General features: G+C 39.5%; 1 protein-coding gene across 2 annotated transcripts in view; it reads right to left on the reverse strand.

The window, feature by feature from the left end:
• Nucleotides 1-222: 222 nt before the first annotated feature.
• Nucleotides 223-20344, reverse strand: part of SYTL5 (synaptotagmin like 5) — a 98650-nt gene continuing 78528 nt past the window's right edge. For both annotated transcript variants that reach the window (XM_023202657.1, XM_023202656.1), the window contains 7 exons: nucleotides 19963-20141; nucleotides 18048-18147; nucleotides 16272-16433; nucleotides 6535-6643; nucleotides 4786-4921; nucleotides 1445-1653; nucleotides 223-365 (listed from right to left, as the gene is read on the reverse strand). In XM_023202657.1, coding sequence (XP_023058425.1) covers nucleotides 223-365; nucleotides 1445-1653; nucleotides 4786-4921; nucleotides 6535-6643; nucleotides 16272-16433; nucleotides 18048-18147; nucleotides 19963-20141 — 1038 coding nt within the window. The remainder of the gene's footprint in view (nucleotides 366-1444; nucleotides 1654-4785; nucleotides 4922-6534; nucleotides 6644-16271; nucleotides 16434-18047; nucleotides 18148-19962; nucleotides 20142-20344) is intronic.

A 20344-nucleotide genomic window follows, 5' to 3' on the forward strand; every position in this document is an offset into this window, starting at 1 on the left:
TCTATCATCCAATGAAGAAGGCCCTGACTGGATGAAAATATATGTTTTTTAGGCACTCAACAAGGCCCTAAATGTTCATACTACTGACATCTCTCCCTTCATGTCCCAATACTGTCAGATGAGAAATGGCAGGGAAGCAGAATCCCAGGTCTCAGTTTGCTACTGGTAGGAAAAGACAGCCAGATAGGCCCTGGTGGCCTCATTCTTGGAGAACTGGTCCCTTTAGAGTCTACACTTTCCCATGCTGGAACGAAGCATGAGTACACCCTCAAAAGGAGTTCCAGGGTTGTTGGCCATCTTCTGCCAAAGGCGCTGCTCTTCCCCCTGAGAGTCCATCCAATCCACGTTCTTCCCATGGCTCACACCTGAAGAAACGAAATGGGAACATTATATGTCACACACGAAATGTTTTTCTCTCCTGCAAGGCATCTATCAACTTCTGAGGGGGCCTTTTGACCAGAGTACCTTTTACTGGCTTGTTCTCACTTAGTATATATAGTGAGTGGTGTTAGAATTGAATCAATCATTTGCAGCCTGCACTATTCTCTAATGCCTAGGCCATGTGAGGCAAATCAGGGTGGCCCTGGTGACTCACTTGCTCCCTACTTTAGCAGAGAGCTGGTTCATCTGGACTGTGCTAACATGACAGAAGAACGGGATGAATTTGGCTCTCTTTTTCTAACAAGGACACTTTTCTGACCTGGGGAGTTTTCCTTTTAGTGGTATAGATATTCTTGGCTCCCCTTAATCTATAAATAAGTAATTATCATAGTGATAAGAACTTCCTCAACAGAAATATTTACCATGGTGTATGCAGATGGTCTCATCTATGTCTGGCTTAGGCTATGGGATAATGAGAGTTAGGGGGACTGCATGTGCTCTACTACTGCAATCCCTCTTCCAATTCACCCTGTTACAGTTGTGTCTTGTGGCACCAGTGGTGGGTTTCCTTGATCTGTTTTTAACAACATTGGTGTTATTTTTATGAAAAAATGATTTCTTTTCAATTCAACTGGTATGAATAATAGCTGCAAGTGCTGGACAGAATTGAGAAGATGATGAAGTAATGTTGGTCTTGAAAGTCGCTCTCCTCCTATTAGGAGGCTGTGCTGTCTTGGTAATCATCTTCTGAGTAAAATCTGAAGCAAGGTCCAAGAAAGTACTTAAAATTCACTTAGACTAAAGTGTAAATGTTAGTCTACGAAAGGACTGAATATAAACATTATATCTTCCAATCTTCTAGCCTAAGGATACAAAGGTACTGTAGTTATATTTGTATTTTAACAATGAACAGATCCTTAGCTAAAGGAATGAAGCATTTGTGGTAATTTCAGGATTTAGCTGAAACTACATATGTATATCCACTGCACATCACACCTGCAAGAATAGTGCCCCCAAATGGGCCCAGTCACAGACCATCCCTGTGGGTCCCCAAATCCCTCACCACTTCCAGAATTCAAACGAACTCCTCCCAGAAAAATGTTGCTGGAAAAGGCCTCCTTGTCCCAGATGGTAAGTTCTAGGCAAACATTCTTTATATCCCGGGGATGGATGCCACTGAACATGAATGTATGATTCCACTGAGGGTTAACACTCTTTTTTACTACTAGAGTTTTGTGCTTGGTGGCTTTGCTATCATCAGGGAGCAGGTAGCTGCAGGAGGAAAAACAATCAAACCATCAGTAAGATAGCAGACAGAAAATGTCAACGTGCACGCAAGTGTGAGGTGTCTATCTGATTTTCCTTTCCAGGCTTCTATATGCTTAAATCTGGATTTATATAGTGGGATGACTTATTATTTTTTGCAAGTGGGACAATAGTAAAATGCCCTCACTCTCCTTTCTAATCCTATTTTCGTGCTTCCTTCCATCTTGAAAAGAAAATACCTCCTGCAGTAGACACTATTGTATGCCCTGTTTCACATCTTTTTGGCCCTCCTTGGAGCTGACTTGCAGCCAGGATGGGAAGTTCCTGATATGCTTTCAGCTTCCTACCTCAAGTGCCTGTGTCTTTTGACACAAGGAATAAATTCCTCTAATTAAGGAATTTATCTGATGTTGTGTTAGCTGGCTCAGCTTATGTGCAGGAAACTCTGGGATTACTTGGAATTTAATGCCCCTGGGGCAACCTTTAATTGATGAGTTTGAGAAATTGGTGGATAATTCCCCAGCTTCCCTGTCCCTCGAAGTGACAATCCTAAGGTATATTCCACAGAGTTCCTCACTGCTTCCCCAATGGAATCAAGCTCCAGTTGCCCACAGTGGTAACCTGCCCATTATTACATGTTTTAATCAACTTCTCTTTCTTCCTTGTCTCATTTTCTCCACTTCCTCACTGGTGTTTCCTGAAATCTCTTCAAATAAAACACCTGTATCTTAGGTTTTCTCGACCATGGTCAAAACACTGTATGAGGCTCTAGGTATGTGATAAAAATGGCTGTTTTCCCCCTTCGGGGAGCATACTTTAGAAAAGAAGACATACGTACATATGGAATTAGTACATGGAACAAAAATGAAAAGTGCTACAAGCAAATGACTTTACAATAAAGAAGGTACATTAAGTCACTTAAGATTTCATTTCATGTACCAAGCAGAGACTGATTATCTCCTAATATCCATTCTCTCCTTGTATTCCTCTAAAAAACTCTGTGTTTTTATTTGAGCGCAGTGTTGCCCAGAATAAAGATTACATTCCCCAGCCTTCCTTGCAGCTAGAATAGCCATGTGACTGAGTTCTGGCCAATGGGATATAAGAAGTAGTGCTTATGAAACTACTTCTTACATCTGGAAAGTGTCCTGTCAGCTGGAATTTGTATGCGATAGCTGAAACATGAGCAGCTATCCTAACCCATTAGGTGGATACCATAATGAGATGGAAAAATCCTGGGTCCCTGATAATCATGATGCTTCCATACCTGCCCTGGAGACCTTACCTTCAGTCTTTGTTTACATGTAAGAGAGAAAAAAAAGCTTGTCTTATTTAAGCCACTGTTCTTTTGGCTCACAGCCAGACATATTGTTAATGGATATATTTTATATTATTAAACTTTACAGAGGGTCTACTCTTGCTCCCTCACTGTCTTTAAAAAAAACTCATGTCTTTAGAATCAGCCTAATGTTTAAGTAGTGTTATAGACAGAATTTACCGCTTTTGTTTTTCTTTCTAGAACAAAAATAGTCTTTTATTATTTCTGCTTTATAAAGTTTCCACAAGATAAAGTGAATACTGCTCCAGAAGATGTCAAGTAGCACCGCAAGGTCACAATGTGGCCACAGGTTGGGAGCCATCTCCTCATTCCACCCCAGACAGTGAGCAGCACAGGCTTAAACTGGATGGTGGGGCTAATGGCACAAATTGTAACTGCAGTATCCAAAGAAAGCATTTCTTCTATGCTCAAATCTACCGCAAGAAAGAGTGAAGGGCAGATGTGCCAGGATTCAGGCACACACACTCACCCATGGGGAGGCCCCAGAACTGCTTCTCCCCACTACTGGCTTTACCAAAGTTAGAACATGTGGCCAGGCACGGTGGCTCATGCCTGTAATCCCAGCACTTTGGGAGGCTGAGGCAGGCAGATTACTTGAGGTCAGGAGTTCGAGACCAGCCTGGCCAATGTAGTGAAACCCCACCTCTACTAAAAATACAAAAAAAAAAAAAAAAAAAAAATAGCTGGGCATGGTGGCACGCACCTGTAATCCCAGCTACTCAGGAGGCTGAGACATAAGAATCACTTGGACCTGGGAAGCGGAGGTTGCAGTGAGCTGAGATGGTGCCACTGCACTCCAGCCTGGGTGACAGAGCAAAACTCTGTCTCAAAACAAAAACAAAAACAAAAAAACAACGTAACAAAAAAACAACAAAAAGGCAAAGTTAGAACATGTGAGAGTGAACCCAAACCATTTCCTTGTAGCAAAAAATACACTTTTCTAATACAGCATGAGAAGAGGAACAATATTGTCATCTGACTCAAAGAATGAACCTCATGGTCTGGCATCATGGGAATTTGTTTTACCTTATGTGCTTTATGGAGTTCCATGAAGGCAGGGATAATATGTTATTTATTTTTGAAAGCATAGCACCTGGTGCTTAGCACATGTGCATTTTTGTGTGTGTTCGAATGAATGAAAAATAACCTTGCAGTCTTAGTTCCTCAATTTCCAAGATAAAAATATCCAATAGTCAGAAATCAAAAGCGATTTGATGTTTGAGTTGCCTAGAGTTGGGTAAGAGCATCTATTTTAAGGGCTGCATTCCCTCAAGAAGCTGCCCTTTGCTCCACAACTTGGGCACAAATGTCTGGCAGGTGGTCTTGGAGCCTCTCCAAAGCACTCGACAATGGATAAATTCAGCAAGGATGCTCTGACATCTCTACTTTTTACAATTTCCCCCAAGAAAGAAAAATATCAAGGATCTGATATTTTGGTTATCGTTGCACATTGCCAGTACAAAATGATAATAACGAACAATAAAAATACATTACACCTAGAAAATCATATTTTTTCCACTTTTTCAACAAATGAATCTTATAGAAAAAAGTTGACTGTCTTGAGAGTAAGAGTGATGGGAATTCCTGAAATATGTTGGAAAGAGAGTGACCGCTAGAATCAGCAGTTCCCTCAACATTTGTGTTGTTTTAGATGTAAGAGCCAGCATTCAAGGGTAGTTCTCACCCATACACTTCAAGTAAACAGAACACGGAAGGCTCACAGCCACCACTGGCTTGTGGATCACAGATCCTTTCATCTCTTATTAAGTATCATCCAGAAAGAGCTAAAACAAAGTTACCCCTTCACAAAGCTATCAGATGTGCCTCCTGACTTCACTGCTGTCAAATTCTTTGCCTCTTTGATGAACACTTCTAGTATTCCTCCAGAGATTACAGGTGACTCCTTCTTCTTTCCCTTTTTAAAAGTCTTATTTCCTGTGTCAGCCACCAAAATGAGGGAATGGTGGGGAGAGAGAGAAAAAAATAGATAAATCATGGGTTCCATTTCAAAATTTACAAAGATCATATACAAAGATATATTTCATTTGCTGACTGAATTGGGCCTTTACATTATTGTATATTTTTATTCATTTAAACATGTTTGCCGCCATTGGATTCCTTCCAGATAGGTCTTTCATTTGTGTTTGTTGAAACAAATGAACAAATAAGTTTAAAACTTTAAACACTCCCTTACAAAGCGTATCTTTTCACAGGGTATAAAGGCATGGAATGCCTAAGAGTTTTCCGGAGCACCATTCCTGCTCGTAGTGAGAAATAACTATGATGAAAGCAATATACACACACCACAACTCCGAAAGAGAAAATTCCATAACTCCCTTTGATAGTTTAGTCTTACAAATAGTCAGTTTTAGTCAGAGTCAGTTCTAGAGGCTACAGCCCAAGCAGTTACATTTTAGGGTGAGAGAAATCTCTTTTCCACCTCACTTTTCTATTCTATGAAATACGTTCAACATGAATGATACACACCAGTACCACAACCAGCACGTTTATTTAGTACCGTTTTAAGCACTTTACATATATGAACCTATTTATTCTTCACAACAACCCTTTGAAGTAAGGAAATTGAAGTCAGGAGATAGTGAGTTACTTGCACAAGCTCACACTGAAAAGAGTTATAGTGAATGGGAGGACACAGGAGGCTGCCTGCAAGAGTTGATGGTAAAAGAAGGGCAAGATAGTTTGGATGCGTATCCTCACCCAAATCTCATGTTGAAATGTAATCTCCACTATCGGAGGTGGGGCCTGGTGGGAGCTGATTGGATCATGGAGTGGATTTCTCATGAGTTGTTTTGCACCGTCCCCTTGGTGCTGTCCTCACGATAGTGAGTGAATTCCTGTAAGATCTGGTTGTTTAAAAGTATGTGGCACCTTCTCTCTTTCTCTTGCTCCTGCTCCTGTCATGTGAGACCCCTGCTCTACCTTCACCTTCTGCCATAATTGTAAGTTTCCTGAGGCCTCCTCAGACGCATATGCCTGTTTTATGCTTCCTACATAGTCTGCAGAACCATGAGCAAATTAAACTTCTTTTATTTATACATTACCTAGTCTTGAGTATTTCTTATAGCAATGCAATAACAGCTTAATACAAAGGGGAAGAGAGATTTATAAATTGACTCCATCTGATTTTTTCCTTTAAATCCTGTGTTCTAGAATAACTTCTTCATCAAGACTCCCTGAATAGTTGTGAATGTCATAAATCCATGGAGCAGTTTCCTATGCTTGCCTCCCAGCAGCCTGCCTTTCCCCAACCCTGGGGGAAGATCCTATATCTTTGGGACTAACAGAAAACAAATCTGACCACCAAGGCTGGTTTCTAAGTATGAATTTTGTCCTTTCCTTGTAAGAATCCTGCATTCTTCCATATACGGTATACACATCTCAACTCTCCCCAAAAGACAGTGACACCTAACCATCTATGTTTTGTTTGTGTAATATGAAAGACATAGAATGCAACCAATCCCTGATTCCCACTATCACACTTCTAGAAACAGAATGTCATTGATCAAAGTCACTGATTTTTACTCTACCTTGGAGTTGTTCTGGTGGAAGCATCAGATTCTCTTCCGGGGGAATGTAACGTAAAACCACTGTCAGCTCTCCTTTGTATTGAAGGCCAATATCAGGAGCAAACTCCACCTGGCCAAGGAGAAACAAGTAAATTGAAAGAGTATGAATGATTTGCTTAGTATTGTAGTCCACATTTGAATGTGCAATATTTACTTGGTGGCATAAATGTGACAATCCATTCTCATTTCAACTCTGTTGGCTCTCATTGGTTTAAGAGATGCCTTAGGTAAGAGAAAAGAGAAAAGAAAGGCTGGAAAACTCTATGAAGGCATTTGCATATAACCTTTAACATTTAAGTAAAAGGAATTTTAAAGAAGACATATAACTTATATTTGGCCAGTCAATAGACATTGAGCACCTGTGATGCACTGATGACTGGACCTATTACTGAGTTTACATATAGTTTGGGATGTGAAGAAGCAGGAATAAAAATGCCACTGAAAGTACCTCCAGAAATTACTTCTCCGTGTCATCTTTGATGTCTTTTAAGGCTTTCCCAAGTGATCAAGAAGGGAAAAGTAGGCAATAATGCTTGATTCACGTGGGGCTGCCAGTCATCAACTGTTAAAAGCAATATTGGTAATTCATATAATCAAAATTCAACATGGAGAAAGTGGTTCACTCAAACATTGTTGGTGGGAATGTAAAATGGTGGAGTCACTCTGGAAAACAGTTTGGCAGCTGCTCGAAAGACTAAACATGCAACTACCATCTAACCAGAAATTGCACACTTGGTCATTTATCCTGGAGAAATGAAAAAATTATATCCACACAAAACTTGTATACTAATATTTGTATCAGCTCTATCTGTAATAGTAAAAAACTGGAAACCACATAGATTTCCTTCAACAGGTGAATGGTCAAACAAACTGTGGTACATCCATACCGTGGAATACTATTCATTAATAAAAATGGAATACACTATTGATAAATGCAACAAGTTGAATCTCTAGAGAATTCTACTGAGTGAAAAAAAGCCAGTCTTAAAATGACATATACTTTATGATTTCATTTATTTAAGTAACATTCTTGAAATGACAAAATTATAGAGATGGAGAACAGATTAGTGGTTGCTAGAAGTTAGGGATGTGAGTAGTGGGAGGGAGTTAGATGTGGTTATAAAAGGTCAACCTGAGGGACACGTGGTATTAGAGCTGTTCTGTACCTTGACTGTGGTAGTAGATACACAAACCTATAAAGGTGATAAAATTGCTAGAACTAAATATACACACACGTGTGCACACACACACACACACACACAAATGAGTACAAAACTGGGAATTCTGAATAAAATTGGTGGATCATATCAATGTCAATATCTTGGTTGTGGCTGGGTGTAGTGGCTCATGCCTGCAATCCCAGCACTTTGGGAGGCCTAGGTGGGAGGATCGCTTGAGCCCAGGAGTTTGAGACCAGCCTGGGCAACACAGTGAGACCCCAAGTAGCTAAGCATGGTGTCATGCACCTGTAGTCCCAGCTACTTGGGAGGCTGAGGTGGGAGGATAGCTTGAGCCCAGAAATTTGAGATTATAATGAGCTATGATTTTGACACTGTACTCCAGCCTGGATGCCAGAGTGAGGCCCTGCCTTTAAAAATTTAAGCAAAACCTGGTTTGATATTATAGTACAGCTTTGCTATAGGTTACCATTGGGAAAAATCAAGTAATGAGTGCATGGGATCTCTCTGTATTATTTCTTATAACTGCATGTAGATTTACAATCATCTCAAAATATGAAGTTCAAATTAAAGAAAATCAATGTGCACATGCACCCAGAACCTCTGCTCTATAGGTCTCCCACTTGCCATTGAGTCAACTGAACTTTGAGTTCTTTCACAGGCAGAGCAGGAAAGGAAACTTTTGTCCAGGTTTTCCTTTAGAGATCTGACTTCTGAGTCAAGAGCAGAGAACTGCTCTCTCAGAGAGGGCAGAATGAGAGTTCAGAAACCTAGCCCACTCATAGCTAGAGACTCATAAGCCAGAGACTGTTCAAGACTTGGCATAAATAAACAAATAAATAGTAAAAAAAAAATTAAAAATTACTGAGACTATTAAAAAGAAAAGGAATCCTTGCCTGACTCTCCCTTTTCTTTCCTGCTGGTGATAGTAAAACTTACTAGTAAGGGTGGGAAAAATGCTTGAAATATTTTATTCAACCTTCTTACCCGGGGCAAAAATGAGAATATATGGTAAAATAGACTATCCATCTAATATTTATCTGATTATTTTAGACCAAGTTCCTTGTAAATGGACTCTTCTCTTTGTTTTGACAATCTCAGTAAATTTTAATTTAGGTGAATATCATAAGTAGAAAATAATAATGGATGTTATGACAGATTAAAGATGGTTACCACTTTTTTGGTACTGTCATCAATGAGAGATGGGGTATTTGTGACCTCTCCTTGGGTCTGAGTGGGCTCTGTGATTGCTTTGACTAGTATTGACTAGTATTATAGAATATGGCAGAAGTGACAATGTGCCAGTTTTGGGGTCCAGGTCTTAAGAGTGACAGCTTCTACTTTCTTTCTTGGAATGGGTATTTCTGAACGCTTCCTCTGGGAACCCATGCTAAGAGAGGCCCAAGCCACAGAGACAAGCCGCATGTAGGTGCTCCAGCTGGCAGGCCTAGCTGAGTTTCCAGCCAGCAGCCAACATCATGTGTAAGACATGGAAGTGAGCCAATTCGAACAATCAATACAGTTGAGATTTTCGATGACATCAGCCTCAGTCAACCATCTGGCTGCAGTGGCATGAAAAACCCTAAGTCAGAACTACCTAGATGAGCCTAGTTAACCCACATAATCATGAGAGAGAATACATTCTTGCTGTAAGCCACGAAGGTTTAAGGTAGTTCGGTATACAGCAATAGTTAACCAGAGCAGGCTGTGTTTGCTTTTTGAGTGAGATCTTCGGGTAGGAAAAAGTGATATGTGTAGGAATCACATACTAATATACAGTGTACTACTAGAGATCAAAAACATGCATTATTGGGATTTACCAATGTTCCATTGGTTTTTAGCTTAAAATATACTGTTGACCCCGTATAAGTATAGACCTCAAGTCTTATGAAAGGAGAACACAATAATGATGAAGCTTGTAGCATTATAATCACATATAAAAAATTAAAGTGGAGAGTCATATTGCAGCCTGCACATGTCTAATGTCTTAGGGTATTTTTGATACTTATACCTTGTCAGGAAATTCCTAAGCAACACCCTCTCCTGGCATAACACCATTGTAATTATCCAACCAACTATTACTCAGAAAAAGTTAGCAGAATCCAATCATATTCAATTCAAGTCCACCAACACATATGGAATGCTTACATTTTTATAAGGCATTTTGCTAAGTGCTGTGGGGACACATGAGACAGACCCTGCTTTCAATGAGTTTTCAGTCTATCTAGTAGACATATTTGCAGTAGCAGGATCTATTAATTCACACTTAGTTAACTGACTCATCAGTTTAATTAGTGTTCTTCATCCCTAGTGAATAGCAGAATCTTTCCTGCAAAGAACATGCATCTGCTCCCATCAGTTGAATTGTATGCACACTGAGAGTCAGCTGCCTTAGTTAGTCCCCCAAACTCTTTAGGCCAGGCATATTTGTGATTGTAATTATATAGTTTAATGTCACATAAATTTATGAGTGCAAAAGACAGCTGCTACTGTAACAATTCTGTTGAATACTTTAGAACTAAAGATTTGAAAACAAAGTTGCTATTGGATTATATGTGGGCTTGAATCTATGAAAGGTTAGAAAAAATCATAAATTTTTGAGAAGAATTTGCATTTGATTTACTTTGAATGTATTCTTATGTTCTTGTTTCATTCGAGAAAAACTCAAATTAGAATCTGCTGATGATGATGCATTAGGAGGATAATTTATGCAAGGAATATATGGCAGAATTTTACTTACTGAATGAAATTCAAACAAAATTAATTGTCTCTGTATCAGAAGACTTGCAAATGAATGTACATTTATTTGGTTTAAGTTAAAAATAAATGTTTAAGAAATGCATTGGGAAGCTATAGTAATCAAAACAGCATGGTACTGGCAAAAGAACAGATACATAACACCAATGGAACAGAATAGAGAATCCAGAAATAAATTGATGGTCAATTGATTATCAACAAAAGTGCCAAAAATACACAATGGGGAAAGGACAGTCTCTTTAGTAAACAGTGTTGAGACAACTGAACATCCACATGCAGAAGACTGAAATTGGACCCTTATCTCACACCATATACAAAAATCAACTCAAAGTGGATTAAAGACTTATGCATGAGACCTGAAACTGTAAAACCACTAGGAAAAACATAGGGGAAAAGCTCCATAACATAGGTCTGGGAAATTTTTTTTATATGACCCTTAAAGCACAAGAAACAAAAGCAAAAATAGGCAAATAGGACTGCCTCAAACTGAACTTCTGCACAGCAAAGAAAACAATCGACAGAGTGAAGAGACAATCTGCAGAATGAGAGAAAATAGTTGCAAATCATACATCTGATATAGTTTAAGTTAAATAATTTAATATCCAAAATACATAAAGAACTCAAGCAATTCAATAGTAAGAAAACAAATAATCCAATTAAATAATGGGCAAAGGATCTTAATAGATATCTCTCAAAAGAAGACATACAAATTGCCAACAGGTGTATGACAAAATGCTCAACACTGCTAATCACCAGGGAAATGCAAATTAAAATCGCAATGAGCTATTACCTTATACCTGTTAGAATGGCTACTATCAAAAAGACTAAATACAGTGAGTGTTATAGAACCACCGTATATATGATCTAGCAATCCTACTACAGGGTATATAGCCAAATAAAATGAAATAAGTATCTTAAAGAGATCTCTGCACTTTCCTGCTCATTGCAGCATGATTCACAATAGCCAACATATAGAAACAACCTAATTGTCTATCAATGGATGAAGTGATAAAGAAAATATGATATATATACACAATGAAATACTATTCAGCCTTAAAAAATAAAATCTTGTCAGTTGCATTTGCAACAACGTGGATAAATCTGGAGGACATTATGTTAATTAAAATAAGCCAGGCACAGAAAGATGAACACTGCGTGATCTCACTTATATCTAAAATAGATATAAATCTAAAATAGTGGAATCTAAAATAGTTGAATTAATAGAAGCAGAGAGTAGAGTGGTGGTTATCAGGGGCTGGGGGTGGGGAGAACTGGGGGAGATGTTGGCCAAACAAAATAAAATGTCAGCTAGATAGGAGAAATAAATTTGAGGAATCTCTTTTACAACATGGTGACCATAGTTATTAATAATAACAATGCTTTGTATTCTTGAAAATTGCTAAGAGAGTAAATTTTATGTGTTCTGACCACAAAAAAGTATGCTATGTGAAGTAATGTATATGTTAACTAGATTGATGTAGCCATTCCATAATATATGTGGTTTGTTTTTTCTAAGACCAGCCCAGAGGGCACAAAAGAACCATCGAGTAGGCAAGTGTAGGAGCAAAACTGCAAATTTATTCTTTGGTCATCTAGCTTCAGGGACCGGAGCTGGCGGGGGGGGGGGTGAAGTTTCTAATACAGTCCCGACAAGAGTGGGGGCTGAGAAAGCCCGCCCCAGGCGCATCTGCTGGGAGCGACTTTTCTAGGAGTGGAAGGGCAATAGGCGGGGCACGGGCATGTCGGGGGAGGGGGGCTGCTCCGCAGGTGCCACCAGGTAAATCTTGGTCTCCTCGGATTGACATCACCTGGTGCATGCCTGATTAATCTGCACCTTCCCGGGCGTCAGCTGCATTCTCGCACACACGGGAAGAGTTGGTGGTGAAGAAGAACCCGGAAGTGCACCATCCGGCCTCCGTTAGTCCAAACAATATGCATATTTAAAAACCACATTTTACATGATAACTATACACAATTTTTATGTGTTAATTCAAAATAATTAAAAATAAAAGAAAGGCATTGAGTATGTGTGTTTGTATGTGGGTGATTTCTGTGATGTTGTCTATTAACTGACCTACTATTGGTGGTAATTTCTAGGGGAAAAGGGTTTCTACTATACAGAAAGTTCAATGTAAGATAAATGGTGACAGTTATTCCAACACAAGTAAAAAGAAACTATTATGGGAAGGGAGAGATTAATCCAGATTGGGAAAAACAGGTAGCTCTTGCCTGGTCCTTGAAGGATGGGAGACACGATGACAGATAAAGATGGATTGGGAAGGTTAGTCCACGTTGAGAAAGCAGTATGAGCAAAATATGATGGGGTTTGTGTAGAATATGTTTAGGGACTGACAGAAAGTCACATGTGATCAGGGGAGTGTGTACAGGGAGGTAGTAGCAAGGAGGATGGAAATAAGGTGTCAACTCAGGGTTTCCCAGAAGATGCTAAGGCACTAATTTAAGTTACAGTATTTTATTAGGAAGGGTACTGGGGAAGGGGGAGTGAAAGTGAAGGAGGTTTAAGGATGTGATTTCAGGCAAAGTTCCATGGAGAGTAACTTTTGTTAAGTCCCATAGGGGTACTCTGGAGATGTGACAGATCACGCTTCAGAGCTGTTCTAATCAGATGCAAGAACGTGGGAGTATTGATGCTCCTTAATCCACCAGTCATTGATCAAGACTCTGCTCACCCCCAGGAGACTTAAATACCCAGGCTATGTTGGCTTTTCTGGCCTGCAAACCAAGCCCTCTCTAGCAGCCTGAGGGTTCTCCTCCTACAATGATTGGCAGGGGTTGGTTGGTGGGAGTGAAAGCAATGGGGAGCCCTGTTTGCAAGAAAATGGGTATGGGTAGAGAACTAACATCTTTTGCTGCTACAGTAGGCTGGGCCATTCAACAGAACACTGAGTGCCAGGGTGAGGGTTAGTATTTATTCAAGCCATATCCAAAAGCAGTAGGGAACCACTGAGACTATCTGAGCAGGGATGTGAAATAAGCAGATGACACCCACCACCTTCTGCTTTCTAAAAAAAAGAGAGGTCCACTTTCCGTCGGAGTAAGGAAGAGACTCCCAGTGCATTTACAGGTGTAACATGGAGTAAGGAATTACAGACAAAAGTCTGCCAAAAAAGAGAGAGAGCCTTTAATCTAGGTATAATTCCGAAGGAACATACATTTACTCTCTGCCTGAAGGCAGAATAAGAGAATGTTTCCTTGGAAAACCACGTAAGCTTGCTGTTGATTTTCAGATGTCCTTGGTTTATAATAGCACACTCTGGGAAGGCTTGAAAGGCAATTCATACCGATAAAACCTTCTTGTCTAACTACCTGACATGCCTTTCAGAAAGATAATGATTTATAGCTAATAAATAACCCCATGCCATGAAGTAAAATGGAAGTTATACTGTGAAACTACAGTATGTTTGGCATCTTGAGTTCTTTCTCTGCACCAGCCTCCTCACTGGCTTAGCACTGTAGGACCTAGCCCATACAAAGATAGATATTGAGGAAACTTCACTAACAGAGTCAATAAGCAATAAGGCACCATGCCTTTCTGGCACTCCTAGTGCAGAAGTATGTCAGTACTTCTGAATTATTAAGGACTATTAATTCTGATCCCCTATTACTAGGGAAATCAGTCCCTATAACTCACGTTTCACCTTCTCGACTGCATAATCTACAAGAAACGTCAAGTCTCCAAGGCTGCTCATACTACATCTGCAGCTGCTGGAGTGACAATTGCATTGAAATGACCGAGGCAGGAAACTGAAACTGAAGTGCCACTTTACATAGCTGGCTGATAACCAACCACACAGAGCCCAGCTCAGCCTGAGGATGAGCCACTAATGAAGCACAAGGCAGCATATAGAGCATGCCTTTGTGCCTGTCCTCCGCGTTTTCATTTCTATACAGAACAGAGGAAGCTTCTAACCTCTGCCATCTTCCTCTGCCCAGCTTCCTCTGTTCTGTATAGAAAAAAAGCTGAAGACTCAGACGTGCTTAGATATCATGTCTTCTGAAAAAGGCGGAGGACAGGCACAAAGGCATGCTCTCAGGTGGAGGCTGTTGCGGCGAACCTCCTAACAGACATGGTTAGGAACCTAAGAGGATCTGGCAGAGGACCCATGGTATTCCACAGTGAATGCAATCCGAACTTTTTTACCTTCAGTAAGCTCAGAAACACTCAGAGATGCTTCCCTCTTATGATAGGCTGTGAACCACTCATTGACAATGTGGAAGTGATTACTGTGGAAAATGCTGATTTCTAAGCACAAAGGATGCCTGGGAGAGATCTAGGAGAGCTTACATATCCTTCCAGCAAAGTCCTTCAACTATTTCCAGGAAATTGACTGGCAGGATGCTATTGTTCCCTCCTTTAGAACCAGGGTATATTCTGATTGTCTTAAGCCACCTAATGCATCTTACCTCCCTGGCCACAGTCATTAGCTTAGAAGAGACAAATGATAGAATTACAATTAGGAGAACCAGACCCAATGCATTGATTTGGCTGTTGGAGGAGGAGGAACTCTCTCCTCTTCTGAACAGTGTGGTGCAAAGATGAAAGGCTTTCAGCCACTGTAGTCATTAGAGAGGCATGCTTGGAGCTAGTCGGGGAGGACAACACTGCATGGAATCTGAAAATGAAGCCAATGAAGTTAAGAAGAGAGACCAAGAAATTCCAAGACCTTGATAAGATTTGAACATCTGGATCAAGCCATGCCTAATCACTGCTGGCCAATAATCTCCCTTTATTTTTTGAGCAGTATGAGCTGGAGTTTCTGTCAATTGCAATACAAGGACTCCCAAGTCATGTGTATACCATTTAACATTTACTGAGAGCTTACAATGTTCCAGATAAAATGCTGACAGCCATGTATACAATGTTTATTCAAGCCTCACCACAGACCTATAAGCTACATCCAATGATTATATTACAACTGAGGACACTAAGGCATAAAATGTTAAATAATTTGCCCAAGGTCACATGGGCAGTCATGAAGCCAGGATTGAACCAAGTAAGTTTGATTTGAGTCCACTGTCTTCATCATAATGTGTTTTTGCCTTTCTGTATATAAAGAATAATCTTTGACTGCATAAATGTGACCTTTACTCACCTCCATTTTGGCTTAAAAGGTACTGTAAATGCATAGAGACTCCAGTCACTTAAAGTGAATCCAAGGCACTGTTGGTCTAGATTAGAACATGCTATACAATATTGGCATTTAATTATCAGCTCTAAGATTTTTTTTCTGAATGTAACTCAAGGCCTGGGTCATGAATCCCAAAAGTAGGAACATAAGAAAATCAGATACTTTAGCTACTGGTTATTCCCTTGTATAAGCAAAGGCAAGATCACTCCTGCTTATGGTCTGAATTGTGGAGAATGAGAAATAAAGGTCATGTTTTGAGATTGTTCATGCGTATGAATTTGGTTTTGCCTATGTGAAAATGAAGACTCTCTAATAAGATCATATAATGTGTTGCTTTCGGTTATCCAATGAGACTGTCAAATAATACAAGTTTTTAGCAAAAAATATATATGGTTATGTGGCTTTCATTATACAGAAGACCTATATTGACAAAGAATTTCCAAAGTGGTGGATTTACAACATTTTTATAATATTATTCCAAAATTTGCTGTACAAATTTTTTGCAGATTATCACTTGAAATTTGAAAGTCTTTGAGTTCTTTAGGCCTATGACATCAATTTCGTTCATAACTTGCATCATTGCATAACTGACTAATCTAAGAGCATTTCCTACCTTGGGTTGAAGCACAAACCACTCATCAGTTGGATTTTCAAAGTTCCACGAGTCAAAAGGAATCTCTACTTCCCCAAGGAAGCTATTACGTCCAAATCGATCATAGTGCCAGACTGACAGCTGCAGCGTTCTTGTTTCCAGCTGGGTATGGCTGATGGTGTACTGCAAACATTTACAACATTACATTCCACAAGGAGAGCTCTATCCAATTCCACAACAGGTTGAAATTTACTTCCAACATCTTTCAGATCATATACATCAGTAATATGAACAAAACAAACCCAAAGAAAACTCTTTGTTTTTCTTTGTTTCTGCTACAATTGAAGTTCTATGCCATAAACTCATTTTGTGCCAGACTTAGCATTGGAAGATATTTGAGGTAGTATTTGAGGTAGAGGTAAACTCCAGATACTGTATACAAAGTATTAGGTGATGAAGCTTATCCTCTTTCCAGTTTTATTGGTTTTTCATTTTCCTTAATTATTTTTTCACACCTACTTTGTAAACTCAAGGTGTAATATATAAATTCTCCAACTTCTTTCTTATTTTATTCATATGAGAATCCCCAAATCCAGAAAAGAATTGACAACGAGAAACTCACAAACACCAAATTTTATAGAGTCCAGCCTAAGTGCAGAGGTGAAAAGGTGTACATGTATATTAAACAGAAAGAAGATGTTGCTAGGCTAGCATTTTTTTTTTTTGGTAACAACACTATCCAGGGCCACATGCTCACACACCCTCCAACCTTCTGCTTGTTCTATGCAACCACCATCTGGGACACACTTCAGACTGACTGACTCCTGATCTTGGATTAGTATCTATTCTTGTTCTTGCTGTTATTGTCATAATTAACCTTGGCTCCCTGCTTCCTAAATTTACCCTCTCCCTGTATTTGGGCTCATCTTTTCAATCCTGTTATGGCCATTGAATATACCCTCTGCCTGTATTTATTCATTTTTCAGTTTGTTTTGCCTTAATATTAGCTCCTGCTTCCACACATGCTCCCACTGACACATGCAGGCTCATGGCTTTCTGCCCTTACCAATTTCCTCCTAAAATGGACTCTGACTCCATCATTCTTGGGCACAAGCCCATAAATTTCCATAGAATTGGCAATAACTTCTTCATTCCATTCTCCCTGGATGTTTCTTACCAGGCCAGATTGGTCCATAGCAAGAGAAGGGGTTAATTATGTGAAAGCTCATTGGAAAGAGATTCCAATTTTCTGGATCATTGAGTTGGATTGGGCTATATTTTATCTAGGCCACTTTTGTTGAGATTTCTCAAATCTGGCTCTTCATTTCAACTATTCATTAACCACATACTTATATTTAGTCAAATTCTGAAATCCTAGCAACAAACAGTATAGATCTATGCTATGTTAGCAGAATAATGAATGTGTGCAAAATGACTGTTAAGTAGTGTCAAAACTGTGACAAACTTCTTTTAAGGAAGTCAGAAAAAGCACTGTTTGCCCAAGGGTAAAACCGATTTTTTTGGCAAGATGCATCAGCACAGATGCAGTTTGACTGGATCATCTCTATTCAAGGTTCAAATTCAGTAGCAGCAGAGACATAAACAGAATAAGAGTGTTTTCGTTTCCTCAAAAGATGTTAGAAAAGTCAAGGGTATTATGTTAATTTATTCAAATTCTAATTTTCTAAAACATATACAAGCCTTGACATGCAAATAAAATATTCTCTGTAGTTACTTCTAAACCATTGAAGTTGTAAACAGTATCACATGAGCTACTATGAGACCATACTTAATTACCTTTAGTGTTTCATTGAATTCTGGATTGGTGCCTGTTCTGATTTTGGTCTTACGCTTATTGTTCCGGGACTTGTCAGGAAGAAGGTATGACTTGACATAACTATAGGTAAGAAAATATAAATGTAATTATTGTGAAACATCTGTTTGCAAGAAATGTTCAAAGACTTCACTGTGAATAAAAGGGGCAAAGGGCCAGTGTGCATGAGAGGAAATACCAAAGAGAATTTTGTCTATATAAGAGGATACCTTAAAATGAGAACCCTGGGCCTTCCATAAGAGAGAAGTGGTAAAATATAATGATAAAAGAGTGTGGGTTCTGGAGTCAAGCCACCTGGTTTTGAATCACTCCATGCCTCAGAGGTTTTGGTGACCTCAAGAATTTACTAAATAACCACTCTGTGCCTCAGTTTCTTCATCTGTAAAACTGGGAAAATAACAGTGTCTAACTGATGGCCTTGTGAGGATTAAATTAGTTGACACATCCAAGGAGCTACCATATTGTACTACTCAATAAATGTAGTACATTATTAATGTTAACGGTCTCACAAACTTTTCTGGGATTAGATGCTTCTCTATTCCTAGTCTTGCCTTCTGATGTCACAAAGTGGGGTCAATGGTAATGGGTGAGTGAAAGAAAATAGTGAAAAAGACAAAATAAACAACGGCAACCTGAAGTAGTGATAGCAATTCTACCCAACACGTTAGCTTGAGCTATCTCAAGAACCTCTTGAAGCAGGGTATCACAGTAGACTCAGAAATGTACAAGATGTGTACGAGGTTGAAATGTGTAAGATGCTACCAGAGTTCTACAGAATATCTGTTGAGTTTTAGAACACCCCTTTCCAAGCTAGTCAAAATAATTACATGGGTCCTGTAGCCTTTGGAAATTTAGTTGAGGAGGCAGGTGGACCAATTTGTAGTCAGAATCCACTCATTTGTCTATCTCAGGGTATTTGGAACCAGGTTCACTGAGTTATTTATTGGACCTAGGTCATCTACTGTGCAGAAAAGGGTTAACATAGTGGGCCTGAGAATATCATTCTTCTAAATGCCTGCTTGCAAATTTGGTCCTTGGGTGGCACCTGGCAACTTGGATTTCAGGAGGATTCCCACCATTCCCAGAATGGATAAAAGTGGCTTGTTGTTCCTAAATTGTTTGTACAAAGAAAATGGCTTATGCTGAACAGGTTCTTTCCTTCTGAGAGACTGGAAATTGGTATGTGACCAGCTAAATTTCCAGCAAGCTTCCTTGGTAGAAAACATTTCACAAGTGTTGTCAGAACTCATCGCCAGAGGAATTAAATGCATCCTATGTGACTCCACTGGGAAAGGACCCTTGCAAAGCTTGAGCCTGATCTCCCCTGGACTTTGCCCCATGTGCCTCTTTGCTGATTATAACTGCGTGCAAAGTCCTGAGTCCTCCTAATGAATCACTGAACCTGGCAGTGGTCTTGAGGACCCCTTAGCTTCTCTCCAATGTGCTATGGTCCATACCTGCCCTCCCGGGCTGATCTCTAGAATCCTGAGAGCCTCATAATTGCCTTTTTGAGTTGTTTAATTGGGTAACAGCTTGGTAATTTTCTCTGGAGGATTTCCCAGAACAAAAATTGACAAGATGCTTTTGTATATCCTGGGTGTGCCAACATGTCAGCATTCTACTTCAAAGAGCTGCCTCTGTGTAAATTTCAAATATGTCAATCCGGAATTATGTTTTAAAAATCAGTTAATCAAGGACACAACCAGCATACATGTGCTTCAGAGAATATTTGGAAGTGTGGTATAGGAGGAACGTGACAATCAACTCTCTGAGAAGACTGAATCAAGAAGAATGCTAAGACTCTTTTGAAAAGGAAACACACATACAGACAAAAAAGGCAGTGATTGAAATAGTCTGGGGAACAAGCTATGTGCTTACGCATCTGTCCTCTGTTTCTTTTCATCTCCTATGGCCAGATTTCTGCAATTCTTGATGAAAATGTAGAGCCCACCAGTTTTGTAGCAGTAGCTGATATGGAGAAGGATTTCACCACTGACTTTCACGTTGCCATAGTCTCCAGTTTCACTGTAAACACTCATCATGCTGTTAAGACTGGTCTGAAATAAATAAGATGGAAGAAGGCATCTAGTGTCATTCTAATGATCTCTTTCACAGAATCAACCGACTTCATTCAATTATAGTTCCTGTTCTTTATAATGAGCATGGAAGTCTAGGGTGAGGAAAGAAAACAAGAGTCACTTGTTTGGCTGGTATTATATAAAATCCCAGCTGGAGAAAAGACAACAGAGCTAGTACCCTC

Source organism: Piliocolobus tephrosceles, chromosome 12 (assembly GCF_002776525.5).
Source record: "Piliocolobus tephrosceles isolate RC106 chromosome 12, ASM277652v3, whole genome shotgun sequence".
Classification (NCBI taxonomy): Eukaryota; Metazoa; Chordata; class Mammalia; order Primates; family Cercopithecidae; genus Piliocolobus; species Piliocolobus tephrosceles.